The 21,281-nt window shown below is 48.7% G+C and overlaps 1 protein-coding gene across 1 annotated transcript in view; it reads left to right on the top strand.

Annotated features, from left to right (window-relative positions):
• Positions 1-5,421: 5,421 nt before the first annotated feature.
• The window catches only part of LOC116956745 (uncharacterized), a gene marked incomplete at its 5' end in the record, with an annotated part of 32,941 nt that continues 17,081 nt past the window's right edge, over positions 5,422-21,281 (top strand). The window contains 3 exons of the mRNA XM_076057980.1: positions 5,422-6,325; positions 13,197-13,483; positions 21,120-21,142. Coding sequence (XP_075914095.1) covers positions 5,422-6,325; positions 13,197-13,483; positions 21,120-21,142 — 1,214 coding nt within the window. The remainder of the gene's footprint in view (positions 6,326-13,196; positions 13,484-21,119; positions 21,143-21,281) is intronic.

Below are 21,281 nucleotides of genomic sequence, written 5' to 3'. Positions count from 1 at the left end.
AATTATGTTAAATTATGTTATGTTGTGTTGAATTATGTTATGTTGAAAAGTCACACTGGAATTATGTTATGTTGAAATTATGCTAAATTATGTTATGTTGAATTATGTTATGTTGAAAAGTCACACTGGAATTATGTTATGTTGAAATTATGTTAAATTATGTTATGTTGAATTATGTTATGTTGAAAAGTCACACTGGAATTATGTTGAAACAACAAAAGACAATCACGTCGTTTCGGTCGCAACGCCAGCGATCTTCATCAGGCGTCAAGAACAAATCACGGAGGTGACTAACAGCGCAAAAAGATGAGAGACGAGAATTCAACAAACAAACCTTATAAAAAAACACATTACGTGAAGCCACATCCAGTCAGGCCAACAACACAGTTTTTTTTTGACACTTCCTGGCGAAACCACGAATTTCAGAAGAGTGTTACAGGAATAGGTTTTACCCTTTTTAACTGGCACAAAAACTGACACCTTTATTCAAGGCATCATGTTTGCAATAACCACAACACAAGCAGTCAAAATGCAAACAATCATAATGATGTCTCGGGTGTGGACCAATCAAATTCAAGGACAGTGCCAATATTATTATCAGAGTTGTCTTTTTTGTTTGCATTTTGACTGCTTGTGTTGTGGTCATTGCAAACACGATGCCTTGAATAAAGGTGTCAGTTTTTGTTCCAGTTTAAAGGGTAAAACCTATTCCTATATCTTGTTTCTGGCAAAGGAGGTCTCATAATGTTAAAGAGTGTTACATTTCGTGTTCAACCTTTGGATTGCGCATACCGGCATAGATAGGATGAAATATACGAGGTACACGGTCGGTAGAAATACATATATACAAGTCCACCAAGAGGTAAGGAGGGAGGAAAGACGGACAGGGAGGCAGAGAGAGAGGGGGAGGGATGAACAGAAGCTTAAATAGAAAATAAATTTGGACGGGGGGAGGGGCCAGAGCGAGAGCGGCAGTTCAAACACGCACGTCTAACAATTGCTGTTGTTGTTGTTGTGGTTGTTGTTGTTGTTGTGGTTGTTGTTGTTGTTGTTGCCCACGTGATAAAGATCAACTTCGCTCCCTTCCTTCTACGTCTCGGTCGTCATCTCTCCGATGGGAGAGAGAGGATGAGAGAGAGAGAGGAGAGAGAAAGAGAGAGGAGAGAGAGACGTAGAGCTCTTGCGTGCAGAGAGATCTGAGCTGCCCGTCGAAGGCCGTAGGACCGCGAGAAGGGCTGGCTGCAGATGCAGCACTTGTCGTAGTTTAAACAATATTAATAATATTACAAATATTACATAGAATACATAGGGGGGGGGGGGGGCATTGACATGGAGTAGGGAGAGAGTGGGTAGAGAGTGAGAGAGGGGGGGGTAGATAGAGAGGGGGTAGAGAGAGAGGGGGTAGAGAGAGGGGGTAGAGAGTGAGAGGGGGTAGAGAGAGAGGGGGGTAGAGAGAGAGGGGGGGTAGAGAGAGAGGGGTAGAGAGTGAGAGGGGGGTAGAGAGAGAGGGGGGGGGTAGAGAGAGAGGGGGTAGAGAGAGAGAGGGGGGTAGAGAGAGAGGGGGGTAGAGAGAGGGGGGTAGAGAGAGAGAGGGGTAGAGAGAGAGGGGGGGTAGAGAGAGAGGGGGGGGGTAGAGAGAGAGAGGGGGTAGAGAGAGAGGGGGGTAGAGAGAGAGAGGGGGTAGAGAGAGAGGGGGTAGAGAGAGAGGGGGTAGAGAGAGAGGGGGGTAGAGAGAGACGGGGGGTAGAGAGAGAGGGGGGTAGAGAGAGAGGGGGGTAGAGAGAGAGGGGGGTAGAGAGAGAGGGGGTAGAGAGAGATGAAGTGGATGTCGAAGAGCTACGTCTGAGATTCCCTGTTCAAGTGATGTTCTGGTTCACACAGAATACTCCGCAGAAGCGGATATCACAGAACCGCTTCTGAGAACCCTTCAAGTGACCCCCCCCGTGCCCCCCTTAAATTAAATCTGTCCGCGTGTTGCGGTTTGCCGAGCCACTAATCCCACGTGGAGCTGAGTGGACTTGCCGATGACTGGTACCAGCGGTGTCAAGATCGGCCTCTGTGGAGGAGGCTCGTGAAGGACGCTGCTACTGGGCAGTTGGAGGCAGTCGCCCTCCAACAACAACGGAGGGCGGAGGAGCGACGCTCACAACAACGAGCGGAGCGCCGGGTGGCTAAAGCACAGCAGGTTGGCATAGTAGGGACCACAGGTGGTGCATCAGCCAGTCATCTCAGTCAGTCGACCCGTGGCACCTGCTGGGTCTGCCCCGTGACCTCCTGCCAGCGGGCGTTCGACACTTCACGTGGCCTCAGGGTGCACATAGCCTGGCACAAGCGTCGTGGTGACGTCACCGCCACTTAGTGGTGAATGGCGGTTGTTGCTGTTTGTGTGTGTGTGTAGTGTGTGTGTGTATGCAGTGTGTATGTGTGTGTGTACGTAGTGTGTATGTGTGTATGTATGTAGTGTGTATGTAGTGTGTGTATGTATGTAGTGTGTATGTGTGTAGTGTGTGTGTGTATGTATGTGTGTGTATGTGTGTATAGGTGTGTGTATGTGTGTAGTGTGTGTGTATGTATGTAGGTGTGTGTGTGTATGTATGTAGTGTGTGTGTAGTGTGTGTGTATGTAGGTGTGTAGTGTGTGTGTAGTGTGTGTATGTATGTAGGTGTGTATGTGTGTTTATAGGTGTGTGTATGTGTGTAGTGTGTGTGTGTATGTATGTAGGTGTGTGTGTATGTATGTAGTGTGTGTGTAGTGTGTGTGTGTATGTATATGTAGGTGTGTATGTGTGTTTATAGGTGTGTGTATGTGTGTAGTGTGTGTGTGTATATAGGTGTGTAGTGTGTGTAGTGTGTGTGTATGTATGTAGTGTGTGTGTAGTGTGTGTGTATGTAGGTGTGTATGTGTGTTTATAGGTGTGTGTATGTGTGTAGTGTGTGTGTGTGTGTATGTAGGTGTGTATGTGTGTATGTAGGTGTGTATGTGTGTTTATAGGTGTGTGTATGTGTGTAGTGTGTGTGTGTATGTATGTAGGTGTGTGTGTATGTATGTAGAGTGTGTGTAGTGTGTGTGTGTATGTAGGTGTGTATGTGTGTTTATAGGTGTGTGTATGTGTGTAGTGTGTGTGTATGTATGTAGGTGTGTGTGTATGTATGTAGTGTGTGTATAGTGTGTGTGTGTGTATGTAGGTGTGTATGTGTGTTTATAGGTGTGTGTATGTGTGTAGTGTGTGTGTATGTATGTAGGTGTGTGTGTATGTATGTAGTGTGTGTATAGTGTGTGTGTGTATGTAGGTGTGTATGTGTGTTTATAGGTGTGTGTATGTGTGTAGTGTGTGTGTGTATGTATGTAGGTGTGTGTGTATGTATGTAGTGTGTGTGTAGTGTGTGTGTGTATGTAGGTGTGTATGTGTGTTTATAGGTGTGTGTATGTGTGTAGTGTGTGTGTATGTGTGTAGTGTGTGTGTAGTGTGTGTGTATGTATGTAGTGTGTGTGTATGTGTGTAGTGTGTGTGTGTATGTAGGTGTGTATGTGTGTATGTAGGTGTGTTGTGTGTTTATAGGGTGTGTATGTGTGTGTGTGTGTGTGTATTGTAGGTGTGTGTGTATGTATGTAGAGTGTGTGTGTGTGTGTGTATGTAGTGTGTATGTGTGTTTATAGGTGTGTGTATGTGTGTAGTGTGTGTGTGTATGTATGTAGGTGTGTGTGTATGTATGTAGAGTGTGTGTAGTGTGTGTGTGTATGTAGGTGTGTATGTGTGTTTATAGGTGGTGTGTATGTGTGTAGTGTGTGTGTGTATGTATGTAGGTGTGTGTGTATGTATGTAGGGGTGTGTGTATGTATGTAGAGTGTGTGTAGTGTGTGTGTATGTATGTTAGTGTGTGTGTATGTGTGTAGTGTGTGTGTATGTGTGTAGTGTGTGTGTATGTGTGTAGTGTGTGTGTATGTGTGTAGTGTGTGTGTATGTGTGTGTAGTGTGTGTGTATGTGTGTATGTGTGTGTGTATAGGTGTTGCGTGTAGGGTGTTGGTTGTTGTCGAGGGAGGAGCAGGAGGGGATTTCAGAGCGGTGCGGAGGGTTCACGAGGAGTCGATCGGGCCCTTGGAGCATTCCCCTCCTCCTACTCCTCCTCCACCTCCTCCTCCACCTCCTCCACTCCTCCTCCACCTCCTCCACCTCCTCCTCCACCTCCCACCTCCTCCACCTCCTCCACTCCTCCTACTCCTCCCCTCCACCTCCTCCTCCACCTCCTCCACCTCCTCCACCTCCTCCTCCTCCTCCTCCTCCTCCACCTCCTCCACCTCCTCCACCTCCTCCTCCTTCACCTACCTCCTCCACCTCCTCCACCTCCTCCTCCTACTGCTCCTCCTCCTCCTCCACCTCCTCCTCCACCTCCTCCTCCTCCCCACCTCCTCCTCCTCCTCCTCCTCCTCCTCCACCTCCTCCTCCACCTCCTCCACCTCCTCCTCCTCCACCTCCGTCCTCCACTTCCTCCACCTCCACCTCCTCCTCCTACTCCTCCTCCTCCTCCACCTCCTCCTCCACCTCCTCCACCCACCTCCACCTCCTCCTCCTCCACCACCTCCTCCACCTCCACCTCCACCTCCTCCTCCACCTCCTCCACCTCCTCCCTCCTCCTCCTCCTCCTCCTCCTCCACCTCCACCTCCACCTCCTCCGCCTCCTCCACCTCCGCCTCCTCCTCCACCTCCTCCTCCACCCTCCTCCTCCACCTCCTCCTCCTCCTCCTCCACCTCCTCTTCCCTCCGCTTCCTCCTCCACCTCCTCCACCTCCTCCTCCACCTCCTCCTCCTCCACCTCCTCCTCCAACTCCACCTCCACCTCCACCTCCTCCTCCACCTCCTCCACCTCCTCCTCCTCCACCTCCTCCACCTCCTTCCTCCACCTCCTCCTCCTCCACCTCCTCCTACTCCTCCTCCACCTCCTCCTCCACCTCCTCCTCCTCCTCCTCCAACTCCTCCTCCACCTCCTCCTCCACCTCCTCCTCCTCCTCCACCTCCTCCTCCACCTCCTCCACCTCCTCCACCTCCTCCACCACCTCCTCCTCCTCCACCTCCTCCTCCACCTCCTCCTCCACCTCCTCCTCCTCCACCTCCTCCTCATCCTCTCCCTCCACCTCCTCCCCCTCCACCTCCTCCCCCTCCACTCCCTCCTCCCCCTCCTCCTCCACCTCCTCCTCCTCCACCTCCTCCTCCACCTCCCCCTCCACTCCCTCCTCCCCCTCCTCCCCCTCCACTCCCTCCTCCCCCTCCTCCTCCACCTCCTCCTCCTCCACCTCCTCCTCCACCTCCCCCTCCACTCCCTCCTCCCCCTCCTCCCCCTCCACTCCCTCCTCCCCCTCCCCCCATATCTCATTCATTATTGAGAGGCGCCTCTCATCCCGTCTCTTGGGCACGTGGCGATTAGAGCCCCTCCCCCTCCACCCCCCCTCCACTCTGCCTCCACCCCCCTCCACCCCCATCGCTGTCCTCCACTCTCCCTACACTCCCCGCTCTTCCACACAGAGAGTCAGAGAGACTCCCCACCACCACCACCACATCCCAAGCCATTACTCTTCACTACACTACCCTACTATACACTACACTACTATACACTACACTACTATACACTACCCTATTACACTACTATACACTACTATACACTAGCCTACTATATACTACACTACTATACACTCCCCTACTATACACTACACTACTATACACTACACTACTATACACTACACTACTATACACTACACTACTATACACAACTATACACTACATACTATACACTACACTACTATATACTATACTACTATACACTACTATACACTACACTACTACACTACTATACACTACCCTACTATACACTACACTACTATATACAATACACTACTATACACGACACTACTATACACTACACTATACACTACTATACACTACAGTACTATATACAATACAGTACTATACACTACACTACTATACACTACCCTACTATATACACTACACTACTATACACTACACTACTGCACAGACTACATTACTATACACTACACTATACACTACACTACTATACAATACACTATACACTACACTATACACTACACTATACACTACACTATACACTACACTATACACTACACTATACACTACACTATACACTACACTACTATACACTACACTACTATACACTACACTACTATACACTACACTACTGCACAGACTACATTACTATACACTACACTATACATTACACTACTATACACTACATTATACACTACACTATACACTACACTGCTATCTCACCTCTACAGAACGTCAACATCGTCAAGGTAAGACTGGTTATAATAATGGTGGTGGTGCTGTTGAAGACGCCGCTTATGGTGGTGATGATGTTGCTAATGATGATAGTGGTGATGGTGATGATGTTGCTAATGATGATAGTGGTGATGGTGGTGATGATGATAGTGGTGATGGTGGTGATGGTAATGATGTTGCTAATGATGATAGTGGTGATGGTGATGATGTTGCTAATGATGATAGTGGTGATGGTGGTGATGATGATAGTGGTGATGGTGGTGATGGTAATGATGTTGCTAATGATGATAGTGGTGATGGTGATGATGTTGCTAATGGTGATAGTGGTGATGGTGATGATGTTGCTAATGGTGATAGTGGTGATGGTGGTAATGGTGGTGATGTTGCTAATGATCATAGTGGTGATGGTGGTGATGTTGCTAATGATGATAGTGGTGATGGTGGTGATGATGTTAATGATGATGGTGGTGATGGTGATGATGTTGCTAATGATGATGGTGGTGATGGTGATGATGTTGATAATGATGATAGTGGTGATGGTGGTGATGGTGATGATGTTGTTAATGATGATGGTGGTGATGGTGGTGATGTTGCTAATGATGATAGTGGTGATGGTGGTGATGGTGATGATGTTGTTAATGATGATGGTGGTGGTGATGGTGATGATGTTGCTAATGATGATAGTGGTGGTGATGGTGGTGATGGTGGTGATGTTGCTAATGATGATAGTGGTGATGGTGGTGATGGTGATGATGTTGCTAATGATGATAGTCGTGATGGTGGTGATGGTGATGATGTTGCTAATGATGATAGTGGTGATGGTGGTGATGGTAATGATTTTGTTAATGATGATGTTGGTGATGGTGATGATGTTGCTAATGACGATAGTGGTTTTAGTGGTGATGGTGATGATGTTGCTAATGATAGTGGTGATGGTGGTGATGGTGGTGATGGTGATGATTTTGCTAATGATGATAGTGGTGATGGTGGTGATGGTAATGATGTTGTTAATGATGATGGTGGTGATGGTGATGATGTTGCTAATGATGATAGTGGTGATAGTGGTGATGGTGGTGATGTTGCTAATGATGATAGTGGTGATGGTGGTGAAGATGTTGCTAATGATGATAATGATGATAGTGGTGATGGTGGTGATGTTGTTAATGATGATAGTGGTGATGGTGATGATGTTGCTAATGATGATAGTGGTGATAGTGGTGATGGTGGTGATGTTGCTAATGATGATAATGATGATAGTGGTGATGGTGGTGATGTTGTTAATGATGATAGTGGTGATGGTGATGATGTAGCTAATGATGATAGTGGTGATGGTGGTGATGGTGGTGATGGTGATGATGTTGTTAATGATGATGGTGGTGATTATGTTGCTAATAATGATAGTGGTGATGGTGGTGATGGTGATGATGTTGCTAATGATGATAGTGGTGATGGTGGTGATGGTGATGATGATGTTGCTAATGGTGATGGTGGTGATGGTGGTGATGATGATGGTGATGATGGTGATGATGGTGGTGATGGTGATTATGTTGCTAATGGTGATAGCGGTGATGGTGGTGATGGTGGTGATGTTGCTAATGATCATAGTGGTGATGGTGGTGATGATGTTGTTAATGATGATGGTGGCGATGGTGGTGATGTTGCTAATGATGATAGTGGTGATGGTGGTGATGTTGCTAATGATGATGGTGGTGATGGTGATGATGTTGCTAATGATGATAGTGGTGATGGTGGTGATGGTGATGATGTGGTTAATGATGATGGTGGTGATGATGGTGATGTTGCTAATGATGATAGTGGTGATGGTGGTGATGGTGATGATGTTGTTAATGATGATAGTGGTGATGGTGATGATGTTGCTAATGATGATAGTGGTGGTGATGGTGGTGATGGTGGTGATGTTGCTAATGATGATAGTGATGATGGTGGTGATGGTGATGATGTTGCTAATGATGATAGTCGTGATGGTGGTGATGGTGATGATGTGGTTAATGATGATGGTGGTGATGATGGTGATGTTGCTAATGATGATAGTGGTGATGGTGGTGATGGTGATGATGTTGTTAATGATGATAGTGGTGATGGTGATGATGTTGCTAATGATGATAGTGGTGGTGATGGTGGTGATGGTGGTGATGTTGCTAATGATGATAGTGATGATGGTGGTGATGGTGATGATGTTGCTAATGATGATAGTCGTGATGGTGGTGATGGTGATGATGTTGCTAATGATGATAGTGGTGATGGTGTTGATGGTAATGATTTTGTTAATGATGATGTTGGTGATGATGTTGCTAATGATGATAGTGGTGTTAGTGGTGATGGTGGTGATGGTGATGATGTTGCTAATGATGATAGTGGTGATGGTGGTGATGGTGGTGATGGTGATGATGTTGCTAATGATGATAGTAGTGATGGTGGTGATGGTAATGATGTTGCTAATGATGATAGTGGTGATGGTGATGATGGTGATGATGTTGCTAATGATGATAGTGGTGATGGTGGTGATGGTGATGATGTGGTTAATTATGATGGTGGTGATGGTGATGATGTTGCTAACGATGACAGTGGTGATGGTGGTGATGCTGATGATGATGTTGCTAATGATGATGGTGGTGGTGATGGTGGTGATGATGATGGTGATGGTGGCGATGATGATGGTGGTGATGGTGATGATGTTGCTAATGGTGATAGTGGTGATGGTGGTGATGATGTTGTTAATGATGATGGTGGTGATGGTGATGATGTTGCTAATGATGATAGTGGTGATGGTGGTGATGTTGCTAATGATGATAGTGGTGATGGTGGTGATGGTGATGATGGTGATGATGTTGCTAATGATGATGGTGGTGATGGTTGTGATGTTGCTAATGATGATAGTGGTGATGGTGATGATGGTGGTGATGTTGCTAATGATGATAGTGGTGGTGGTGGTGATGGTGATGATGGTGATGATGGTGATGATGTTGCTAATGATGATAGTGGTGATGGTGGTGATGGTGATGATGGTGATGATGTTGCTAATGATGATGGTGGTGATGGTTGTGATGTTGCTAATGATGATAGTGGTGATGGTGATGATGGTGGTGATGTTGCTAATGATGATAGTGGTGGTGGTGGTGATGGTGATGATGGTGATGATGTTGCTAATGATGATGGTGGTGATGGTTGTGATGTTGCTAATGATGATAGTGGTGATGGTGGTGATGGTGATGATGTTGCTAATGATGATAGTGGTGATGGTGGTGATGATGGTGATGATGATAGTGGTGATGGTGGTGATGGTGGTGATGTTGCTAATGATGATAGTGGTGATGGTGGTGATGATGTTGTTAATGATAATGGTGGTAATGGTGATTATGTTGCTAATGATGATAGTGGTGATGGTGATGATGTTGCTAATGATGATAGTGGTGATGGTGGTGATGTTGCTAATGATGATAGTTGTGATGGTGGTGATGGTGATGATGTTGCTAATGATGATAGTGGTGATGGTATTGATTTTGTTAATGATGATGTTGGTGATGGTGATGATGTTGCTAATGATGATAGTGGTGTTAGTGGTGATGGTGGTGATGGTGATGATGTTGCTAATGATGATAGTGGTGATGGTGGTGATAGTGATGATGTTGCCAATGATGATAGAGGTGATGGTGGTGATGGTAATGATGTTGTTAATGATGATGGTGGTGATGGTGATGATGTTGCTAATGATGATAGTGGTGATGGTGGTGATGTTGCTAATGATGATAGTGGTGATGGTGGTGATGTTGCTAATGATGATAGCGGTGATGGTGATGATGTTGCTAATGATGATAGTTGTGATGGTGGTGATGGTGATGATGTTGCTAATGATGATAGTGGTGATGGTAATGATTTTGTTAATGATGATGTTGGTGATGGTGATGATGTTGCTAATGATGATAGTGGTTTTAGTGGTGATGGTGGTGATGGTGATGATGTTGCTAATGATGATAGTGGTGATGGTGGTGATGGTGGTGATGGTGATGATGCTGCCAATGATGATAGTAGTGATGGTGGTGATGGTAATGATGTTGTTAATGATGATGGTGGTGATGGTGATGATGTTGCTAATGATGACAGTGGTGATGGTGGTGATGGTGATGATGTTGCTAATGATGATAGTGGTGATGGTAGTGATGTTGCTAATTATGATAGTGGTGGTGATGGTGACGATGGTGGTGATGTTGCTAATGATGATAGTCGTGATGGTGGTGATGGTGATGATGTTGCTAATGATGATAGTGGTGATGGTGGTGATGTTGCTAATGATGATAGTGGTGGTGATGATGGTGATGATGTTGTTAATGATGATGGTGGTGATGGTGATGATGTTGCTAATGATGATAGTGGGGATGGTGATGGTGATGATGGTGGTGATGGTGGTGATGGTGATGTTGCTAATGATGATAGTAGTGATGGTGGTGATGGTGGTGCTGGTGATGATGTTGCTAATGATGATAGTGGTGATGGTGGTGATGATGGTGATGATGATTGTGGTGATAGTGGTGATGGTGGTGATGGTGATGATGTTGTAAATGATGATGGTGGTAATGGTGATGATGCTGCTAATGATGATAGTGGTGATGGTGGTGATGTTGCTAATGATGATAGTGGTGATGGTGGTGATGTTGCTAATGATGATAGTGGTGATGGTGATGATGTTGCTAATGATGATAGCGGTGATGGTGATGATGTTCTAATGATGATAGTTGTGGTTATGGTGGTGATGGTGGTGATGTTGCTAATGATGATAATGTGATGGTGGTGATGGTGATGATGTTGCTAATGATGATAGTGGTGATGGTGGTGATGGTGATGATGTTGCTAATGATGATAGTGGTGATGGTGGTGATGGTAATGATTTTGTTAATGATGATGTTGGTGATGGTGATGATGTTGCTAATGATGATAGTGGTGATGGTGGTGATGGTGGTGATGTTGCTAATGATGATAGTGGTGATGGTGCTGATGTTGCTAATGATGATAGTGGTGATGGTGATGATGTTGCTAATGATGATAGTGGTGATGGTGGTGATGGTGGTGATGTTGCTAATGATGATAGTGGTCATGGTGGTGATGGTGGTGATGTTGATAATGATGATGGTGGTGATGGTGATGATGTTGCTAATGATGATAGTGGTGATGGTGGTGATGGTGATGATGTTGTTAATGATGATGGTGGTGTTGGTGGTGATGTTGCTAATGATGATAGTCGTGATGGTGGTGATGGTGATGATGTTGTTAATGATGATGGTGGTGATGGTGATGATGTTGCTAATGATGATAGTGGTGGTGATGGTGGTGATGGTGGTGATGTTGCTAATGATGATAGTGGTGATGGTGGTGATGGTGATGATGTTGCTAATGATGATAGTGGTGATGGTGGTGATGGTAATGATTTTGTTAATGATGATGTTGGTGATGGTGATGATGTTGCTAATGGTGATAGTGGTGATGGTGGTGATGGTGGTGATGTTGCTAATGATCATAGTGGTGATGGTGGTGATGGTGGTGATGTTGCTATTGATGATAGTGGTGATGGTGGTGATGATGTTGCTAATGATGATAGTGGTGATGGTGGTGATGTTGCTAATGATGATAGTGGTGATGGTGGTGATGGTGATGATGTTGTTAATGATGATGGTGGTGATGTTGATGATGTTGCTAATGATCATAATGGTGGTGATGGTGGTGATGGTGGTGATGTTGCTAATGATGATAGTGGTGATGGTGGTGATGGTAATGATTTTGTTAATGATGTTGGTGATGGTGATGATGTTGCTAATGATGATAGTGGTGTTAGTGGTGATGTTGGTGATGGTGATGATATTGCTAATGATGATAGTGGTGATGGTGGTGATGGTGGTGATGTTGCTAATGATGATAGTGGGGATGATGTTGCTAATGATGATAGTGGTGATGGTGATTGTGATGATGTTGTTAATGATGATGGTGGTGATGTTGATAATGATGATAGTGGTGATGGTAGTGAAGATGTTGCTAATGATGATAATGATGATAGTGGTGATGGTGGTGATGTTGTTAATGATAGTGGTGATGGTGATGATGTAGCTAATGATGATAGTGGTGATGGTGATGATGGTGATGATGTTGTTAATGATGATGGTGGTGATGGTGATGATGTTGCTAATGATGATAGTGGTGATGGTGATGATGGTGGTGATGGTGATGTTGCTAATGATGATAGTGGTGATGGTGGTGATGGTGGTGATGGTGATGATGTTGCTAATGGTGATAGTGGTGATGGTGGTGATGTTGCTAATGATGATAGTGGTGATGGTGATGATTGTGGTGATGTTGCTAATGATGATAGTGGTGATGGTCGTGATGGTGATGATGTTGCTAATGATGATAGTGGTAATGATGATGCTGCAGATGCTGCTGCTGATACTGATGATTATGCTTTTGATAATGATGATGCTTTTGATAATGATGATGATGCGGCTGATGATGATGGTCTTGACGATGCTACTGCCCCCACCTCCCCCCACCTCCCCACCTCCACCCCCCACCTCCACCTCTACCCCCCCCCCCCCCCGCTTCTACTCCCCCCTACCTCCACCCTCCTTCACCACCTCCATCCCACCACCCACCTCCCCAACTCAACCCCCACCCCCCCCCACCTCCACTCCCACCTCCACCCCCCACCCCCCCCACCTCCACCCCCACCCCCCCCACCTCCACGCCCCTCACCTCCACCCTCCTTCACCACCTCCACCACCCACCCCACCCCCACCACCCACCCCACCCCCTCCACCACCCACCCCACCCACCCCACCCCCTCCCCGCACCTTTCCACCCACACCCCCCACCCCCCACCAGCCAATGAGCGTGTGCGAGTCCCACGAGTCGTCCCACGAGTCGTCCCACGAGTCCCAGCTGCTGTGCCACTTCCTGCGGCTGCTGGGCGAGGCCAGCGCCGACCTCCACCACCGCGTGGCGCTGCAGAACGCCGAGGACATCGCGCGCCACAGCGACGCCGCCCGGCAGCGGAGGCAGCAGAGGCAGCGGAGGCAGGAGGGGGGCCCTGGGGGCGGCCCGGGGGCACGCAGCGGTGCCTGGAGGGCGGAGGAGGAGGGGGGAGGAGCGGGGTGGGGAGGGGCCGGAAGGTGAGGGGGGGGGGGAGGTGGGGGGGGGGAAGGTGAGGGTGGGGGGGGGATGGTGGGTGGAGGGGGATGGTGGGTGGAGGGAGAAGGTGGGTGAGCTAGGGACTGGGTGAGTGGGATAGTGGGTAGGTGACTGGGTTAGTGGGTAGGTGAGTGGGATAGTGGGTAGGTGAGTGGGTTAATGGGTAGGTGAGTGGGTTAGTGGGTAGGTGAGTGGGATAGTGGGTAGGTGAGTGGGTTAGTGGGTAGGTGAGTGGGTTAGTTGGTAGGTGAGTGGGTAGGTGAGTAGGTGAGTGGGTTAGTTGGTAGGTGAGTGGGATAGTGAGTAGGTGAGTGGGTTAGTTGGTTGGTGAGTGGGTTAATGGGTAGGTGAGTGGGTTAGTGGGTAGGTGAGTGGGATAGTGGGTAGGTGAGTGGGTTAATGGGTAGGTGAGTGGGTTAGTGGGTAGGTGAGTGGGTTAGTTGGTAGGTGAGTGAGTAGGTGAGTAGGTGAGTGGGTTAGTTGGTAGGTGAGTGAGTAGGTGAGTAGGTGAGTGGGTTAGTTGGTAGGTGAGTGGGATAGTGAGTAGGTGAGTGGGTTAGTTGGTAGGTGAGTGGGTTATTGGGTAGGTGAGTGGGTTAGTGGGTAGGTGAGTGGGATAGTGAGTAAGTGAGTGGGTAGGTGAGTGGGATAGTGGGTAGGTGAGTGGGTTAGTTGTTAGGTGAGTGGGATAGTGAGTAAGTGAGTGGATAGTTGAGTAGGTGAGTGGGCTAGTTGGTAGGTGAGTGAGATAGTGAGTAGGTGAGTGGGTTAGTTGGTAGGTGAGTGGGATAGTGGGTAGGTGAGTGGGTTAATGGGTAGGTGAGTGGGTTAGTGGGTAGGTGAGTCGGAAAGTGAGTAGGTGAGTGGGATAGTGAGTGAGTTAGTGGGTAGGTGAGTGGGTTAGTGGGTAGGTGAGTGGGACAGTGAGTAGGTGAGTGAGTTAGTGGGTAGGTGAGTGGGTAGGTGAGTGGGTTAGTGGGTTGGTGAGTGGGTTAGTGGGTAGGTGAGTGGGTTATTGGGTAGGTGAGTGGGATAGTGAGTAGATGAGTGGGATAGTGAGTAGGTGAGTGGGTAAGGTGAGTGGGTTAGTGGGTAGGTGAGAGGGTTGGTGGGTAGGTGAGTGGGTTAGTGAGTAGGTGAGTGGGTTAGTGGGTAGGTGAGCGGGTTAGTGGGTAGGTGAGCGGGTTAGTGGGTATGTGAGTGGGTTAGTGGGTAGGTGAGTGGGATAGTGAGTAGGTGAGTGGGTTAGTGGGGTTGTATATATAGGTGTTGAAAAATTGATGAAAATAATGAAAATGTAATGCAATTTGAAATTTGCATGAATATATATCGGCAGATATTATTGTTAATATCAATTTTGGAAAAGGCTCATATACAACACACCGCCCTTTTAAAAATGATCGGTGGTCTGCCACGGATTATTTTTAAAATAAAAATGCCTTTTCCCATCATAAGCATTGATTGTCCTCGAGTTTGTGATTTTTCCTTACAACGCGCGCGTACGCGTCACAACTAAGCATGATTACATTTGAAATAAGAAAATAAAAGAACAGGAAAAAGAAAAAAATTAAGGCAACATGTTACATCGGTTCCTATCAATTATTGCTACTTTGATTTTTGTTTCCGTTCCTGGGAAACACTGGATAGCGGTTTCGAGCCCGGTGGTACACCGTTTCCCTCCTGTCACCTCTTTGTTTGCGGCTTACCAAGTTATTGGCAACCTTACTGCCACCTTTGGTCAAGAGTGTAGAATAATTTTTCTCATGGCCCGGCTTTTTAGAGTAGCCTGTGACCTTTCCATGCAACATCATCACATCGTCGTTTTGGTTCATCGTCGGTATGGCTTTTGCCAAATGGGCACGGTTCCTTTGGTTCGTATCGATAAAAAAATTTTTTATCCCTGGCATTCCCTGTGGGTTTATGTGGCGTGAAGCCATGTCGTGCGTAACCAGGGTCGGTACACATCACGAGCTTCCGTGCTCGACCGTTGGGGTCATTTGCCTTCTCCGCAGCCATGTGCAGATTTCCTGACTCCGTACCACGATTCGATCCCGTGCCACGATTCGACTCCATGTTTTTTGCGTGTGCTGGATTTCCACACATTCCCTGATCCATCATGGATTTTTTGTCTTCGCAGCATCTTTCTCTGCTACATTTCCAGTACTCTCACGCAATTTCGCGACGCAATTGATCACGTTTCCATTGACCAAACAAGCATGTTTCTCCTCTCGATCCTCTTGGTTATCATTTCCTGTTGGATCACACTTCATGGTTATTTTCCTCTCAACCCCTGTGAGCGATTCGTCACGTGCCCATGTCACACTTAAGCCGCGCGTGCCCCTTGTGCATCGTGGAATTGGGCATCGGCGTGATTCTGCTCTTGGCCTATACGCGCCGCGATTCTCGCCATTGTGTGTCTTTGTGTGTCGTGGCCGCCCATTCTCTATGTGCCCCTGTCGATCGTAATTGTTATCTCGCTATCTGTGTGGGTAATCTTGGTCGCCTGTGTGCCGCTGCACTGGGTGACGATATGGTCCTGCTCTTGGCTTCCGCCCGTGGCGATTGTCGCAAAATTCGCGTCCCTGCACGCTGCGATCGCCCCTGGTCTGTGTGCCATTGTCGCGTGTAATTGCTATCTGGCCACCTGGGTATGTTATTACGTCGTTGGTAATTCGCGGGTGCTTTTCGTTTCCTGCACCGTGGGCCTGCGTGTCTCGAGTGCCTCGCAGCTGGTGTTTTGTTTCTGCTCCCCTGATTTTGATTTCGATTTCCTTCTGAAATGCTGGTTGCCTTGCTGTGTGTTGTGGAATTATTGTTCTTATCCCTGTACAGCCACGCCATGTGAGCCTTATTCACTATGTGGTGTAAGGAGGCCGTCGCTGGATCTAAACCCATACCCACGATTTCTGTAATCTCTGGACCCAAGGATCCGAAAAACATAATTTTGAATCTTTTGTCACCTTCGTGATACTGATCCACATCGCCCGCGTAGTACGCTCTTTTAAATCGCAGGAGGTAATCCCGAGGATCCTCGTCTGCGCACTGGGTCATAGATTTCGCAGCGTTAAATCCCTCGGACAGCGTTAGATATTCTCCAAACTTCCGAATCACTGCCAGGCTCAGCTTTTTAAAATCTCATTCGCAGAACAATTTTACGCAGAATTTCAGGGAGAATCACACACAAACCTTCTGCTTTAATCAATTTTATTTTCTAGCTAAACTTTAATTTTTGGATAATATGAAAACTCTCGATCTTGGAATTTCAACACAGCGTTAACATGATGCCATCACGATTGCGTTGTTTCACCTCGATAGCGGCACCTGTGGTTAATTCCCGACGCGTAGCGCAATCGATCGGTTGTTGAGAGAGAGTTTAAAACATGGGAACTATTCTATCAAAACCTTATAATGTAAATTCGTGTTTAAACATTGCCCACACAGTACCACATCCATTCCTAGACCTTCAAGTCAATTCTTACCACGTTGTTAACAGTAGGACGATTGGTTATTATGCGACTCAATGACAGCGGTATTTTTCGTTACGAATTGATTTTTAATGCACCACCTTGGAGCGGCAACTCTTCTTGATTATCCCGATGTGCGTATCGTGCGTCTTCCTTATCACTGGTTCAATTCCTTGCGTAAAGCAGACGCCGAGGTTGGCATCTCTTGTGTCCAAAATGTGTTTCCTGCGTGTTGCGGCGCGGTGGGGGGAGTGAGGGGGAGAGTGTGGGGGGAGGGGCATACGAACGGCTTGTCACAGTTTCTGTCCACCGCTGGCTGGATGAGTCAGCACGACGGTCGCCATCGTCGCGCCGATGATGGGTGTTGAGTGCGGGGGCCGCTGCCCTCTCAGCCCTGGTGACGTGAAGTTGCGCGCTGTGGCAAGCTGGTGGCACGCTGTTGGCACGCTGTTGGTGCCGATGCTGGTGCTGATGGCGCGCTGGTGGCACGCTCTTGGTGCCGATGCTGGTGCTGATGGCACGCCGGTGGCGCGCGCTCCCTCTCTCCTTGAAGATGCGCGAACGCGCCCGTGCTGGTTCTGATGACAGCAGTTTCTCTCCACTGCTGGCTGAGCTGCTGCACGCTCTTGCTTGGCGTTGCTGGCCGCGCTCTTTCCGCTGCTGTAGTATCTGACGCTGCGCTCGCGGGCGGCCGGTCAAGTTTTTCTTCTGCTGAGTGAGCCGAGTCGCACGCGGCCCTCTCTCTTTGTTGAGGTTGTTGGCGGCTCTCTGGGAGCAGGTTTCCTCCGCTGCTGTACGGCTCAAGTCGCACGCGCTTGGTCGCTGGTCTGCTGAAGTTGTTGGCGGCTGCTCGTGCTTTTCCGCTGCTGGTTGAGCCACGTTGCACGCGCTCTCTCTGTGGAGATGCTCGAGCGCTCTCGGCGCTGATTCGCCGGTACCTTGTTGGCGGCTGGCCAAGCTTTTTCTTCTGTAGAGTGAGTTGAGTCGCACGTGCTCTCTCTCTCTGCTGAAGTGCGCGAACACGCCCGCGCTGGTTCGCTGACAGCGGGTTTCTCTCCACTGCTGTATGACTCACTTTCGTTGATACATGGCGACTCAGCGATCCTCGCTACTCAGCGAGGATCGGAGCCAGCCGCTCCACGCGACTGCTCGTCCTGTGGACGTCTTGACTCGCTGATCTGTCTTGACTGTCTCCCTCTGTTGGACTGCCTGACTGAACTTTTTGAAAGTCGTCATATTCAAAAATAATTCTCTCCGCGCAGTGGAAAGGGGGGAGGGGGGTGGGCGCGTGGTCTGTGTGTGTGTGTGTGCGTTCGTGTGTGTGTGTTTGTGTGCCATCTGCCACACCCCTGGAGGGGGAGAGGGCGACCCCTCTTCGTAACATCAGCTTTCCTCACTCGGGTGTGAAATTCTTTCCTCGCGCTCTGCGGGAGATGCAAAAGGTGGTCGGGGTTGCTTGGGATATTGTTTAAACTCTTTCGTAAGTTTGCCCGTTCGCCTCATTCCTTCTCGAAAACCCTTGCCGTGACTCGGTATTCTATACCCAAGCTTGTGATTTAACAGTAAAAGTATTAAAAGGTGAACATCGTTTGATAGCGAATTAATTATTGGATAAGGATTCACTGATGCATCTTGTGGCCTGGTCTTAATTGGAGTGATCGTGAGGATCGCTAATTTTATCTTATTCTTGTTATTGCATTTTAATTTTTAACCGTTGTTTTAATGACAAAGGAAAAACAAATATGGTTTAACCCGTGGGCGTCCCTCGTGTCTGGCTTGCGGAGGGCTTCCCTCTGCGTGACCTCCCTGGGCACATCAACTCTTGTTCATCTGGAGATCTTCGCCGATAGCTGCTAACATCCTCGCCTTGAGAGTTTTATTATTTCTTTATTTCTTTATGGCCTGTTTATGATCTCCATCTGTGTTTGCGTGTTTTTGGGTTTGTGTGTTTTTATGCATTGTTTCCTTTATTATTAAAATATATATCGGCAGATATTATTGTTAACATCAATTTTGGAAAAGGCTCATATACAACAGTGGGTAGGTGAGTGGGATAGTGAGTAGGTTGGTGGGTAGGTGAGTGTGTTAGTGGGTGAGTGGGTTACCCCACGATACCCGTGTCTGTCCCGTGACCTCAACATGCACGTCGCCTGGCACAGGCGCCGCGGTGACATCACCGCAACTTAGTTGTGAACAGCAACGAAGTGGCGGTAGCGACCCCCCTTCCCGCGCTAGCGCCCCCCTCTGAGGGACATTGCTACATCGCTGGCTCACCGCCGCACGGGGTTACTCCGCACGAGCCCGCGTACACCACCACCACCGCCACCACCGCTAACGTTCAAGCGGCGTCGCGAACGCGCACGCCCCTGCGGGCGATTATCTCCTAACACGCGCACGCCCCCGCGGGCGATTATCTCGACGGGCGCTCGCCCTGCGGCTCTGCCCTCGCTCTGGACCGAGCGTCCGCCCACGCAAGCGCAGGAATCGCGGACACCGCGCCGGCGCTCTGCGCTAACGTTTTTATCCACGGCGCAAACCCCTCCCCCCCCCCCCCCCCCCCATCCGCTTCAGACAGAGGTTGTACCAAGGTTGCACCAAGGTTGTACCAAGGTGGTACCAAGGTGGTACCAAGGTTGTACGAAGGTGGTACCAAGGTGGCACCAAGGTTGTACCAAGGTTGCACCAAGGTGGTACCACCTTGGTACCAAGGTTCTACCAAGGTGGTACCAAGGTGGTACCAAGGTGGTACCAAAGTTACACCAAGGTTGCACCAAGGTTGCACCAAGGTGGTACCACCTTGGTACTAAGGTGGTACCAAGGTGGTACCAAGGTTCTACCAAGGTGGTACCAAGGTGGTACCACCTTGGTACCAAGGTTCTACCAAGGTGGTACCAAGGTGGTACCAAGGTGGTACCAAAGTTACACCAAGGTTGCACCAAGGTTGCACCAAGGTGGTACCACCTTGGTACTAAGGTGGTACCAAGGTGGTACCAAGGTTCTACCAAGGTGGTACCAAGGTGGTACCAAGGTGGCACCAAGGTGGTACCAAGGTGGTACCAAGGTTGTACCAAGGTGGTACTAAGGTGGGACCAATGACAGAGCTTCATCTGTCATCCCGACAGTTCTGTTCCTTCACCTGAAGAAGGCCGCTTGTGTTGTGGCCGAAACGTCGTGATTATTGTAGTTTTATTTTTTTTTACCTACGCGACTTTACCGAATAGAACCACCAAAGAGTATGGATCCTTGCAGTCACGAAAGCTTCAAATCTAGAATATCATGAGAACCCGCCGTGTTGAAACGGTGATCGGCCACGGCCTCCGAGGGAAGTCGTGAATCTGATTTGGTGCTCGCGAATTCTGGAAGGGCCGTCCGGCTGGCGAATGCACACCCTGCAAGTGTCCGGTCTGCGGTGCCGGGATCCCCTGACCTCATGTCCTTGCCTTGCTCGCTGAAGATTTCACACCGGCGCCCCCGCCTCCCCCCACCCCCCCGTTGTCGTGCGTGACTCATTGCGGCTGGCCCGTTGAACCTTGGTACAACCTTGGTACCACCTTGGTACCACCTTGGTGTAACCTTGGTACCACCTTGGTACAACCTTGGTAGAACCTTGGTACGACCTTGGTGCAACCTTGGTACCACCTTGGTACAACCTTGGTAGAACCTTGGTACCACCTTGGTGCAACCTTGGTAGAACGTTGGTACCACCTTGGTACCACCTTGGTGCCACCTTGGTAGAACCTTGGTGTAACCTTGGTACCACCTTGGTACAACCTTGGTACCACCTTGGTGCAACCTTGGTACCACCTTGGTGCAACCTTGGTACCACCTTGGTACCACCTTGGTACAACCTTGGTACCACCTTGGTGCAACCTTGGTACCACCTTGGTACCACCTTGGTACAACCTTGGTACCACCTTGGTGCAACCTTGGTACCACCTTGGTACAACCTTGGTCCGACCTTGGTACCACCTTGGTACAACCCTGGTACCACCTTGGTACTACCTTGGTACCACTTTGGTACCAGATTCACCGGGCTAATTTAGGGGAACCGCAGTGTGACTTGACCTGTGAGGATCGGCCAATCTCCTGGCACCGGGGAAACCGCGGTCACTCCCCTCATAGGGGCCCTTCGGATGAAAACCCGTTGTGCCAGGCCATCCCTCGCCGGGACACTACGTGGGTGTGTGGTGCGTGTGTGTGCGCTGCGTGTGCGTGCGTGTGTGTGCGTGTGTGCGTGCGTGTGTGCGTGCGTGTGTGTGCGCTGTGGGTGTGTGCACTGTGTGTGTGTACAGTGTGTGTTTACAGTGTGTGTACA

Source organism: Petromyzon marinus (assembly GCF_048934315.1).
Source record: "Petromyzon marinus isolate PM22_M1 ecotype Great Lakes invasive population chromosome 67 unlocalized genomic scaffold, UKy_Petmar_22M1.pri1.0 chr67_unloc.2, whole genome shotgun sequence".
In the NCBI taxonomy this organism is placed as follows: Eukaryota; Metazoa; Chordata; class Hyperoartia; order Petromyzontiformes; family Petromyzontidae; genus Petromyzon; species Petromyzon marinus.
Note: the sequence above shows the minus strand (reverse complement) of the source record. Positions and strands in the feature narration are given on the sequence as shown.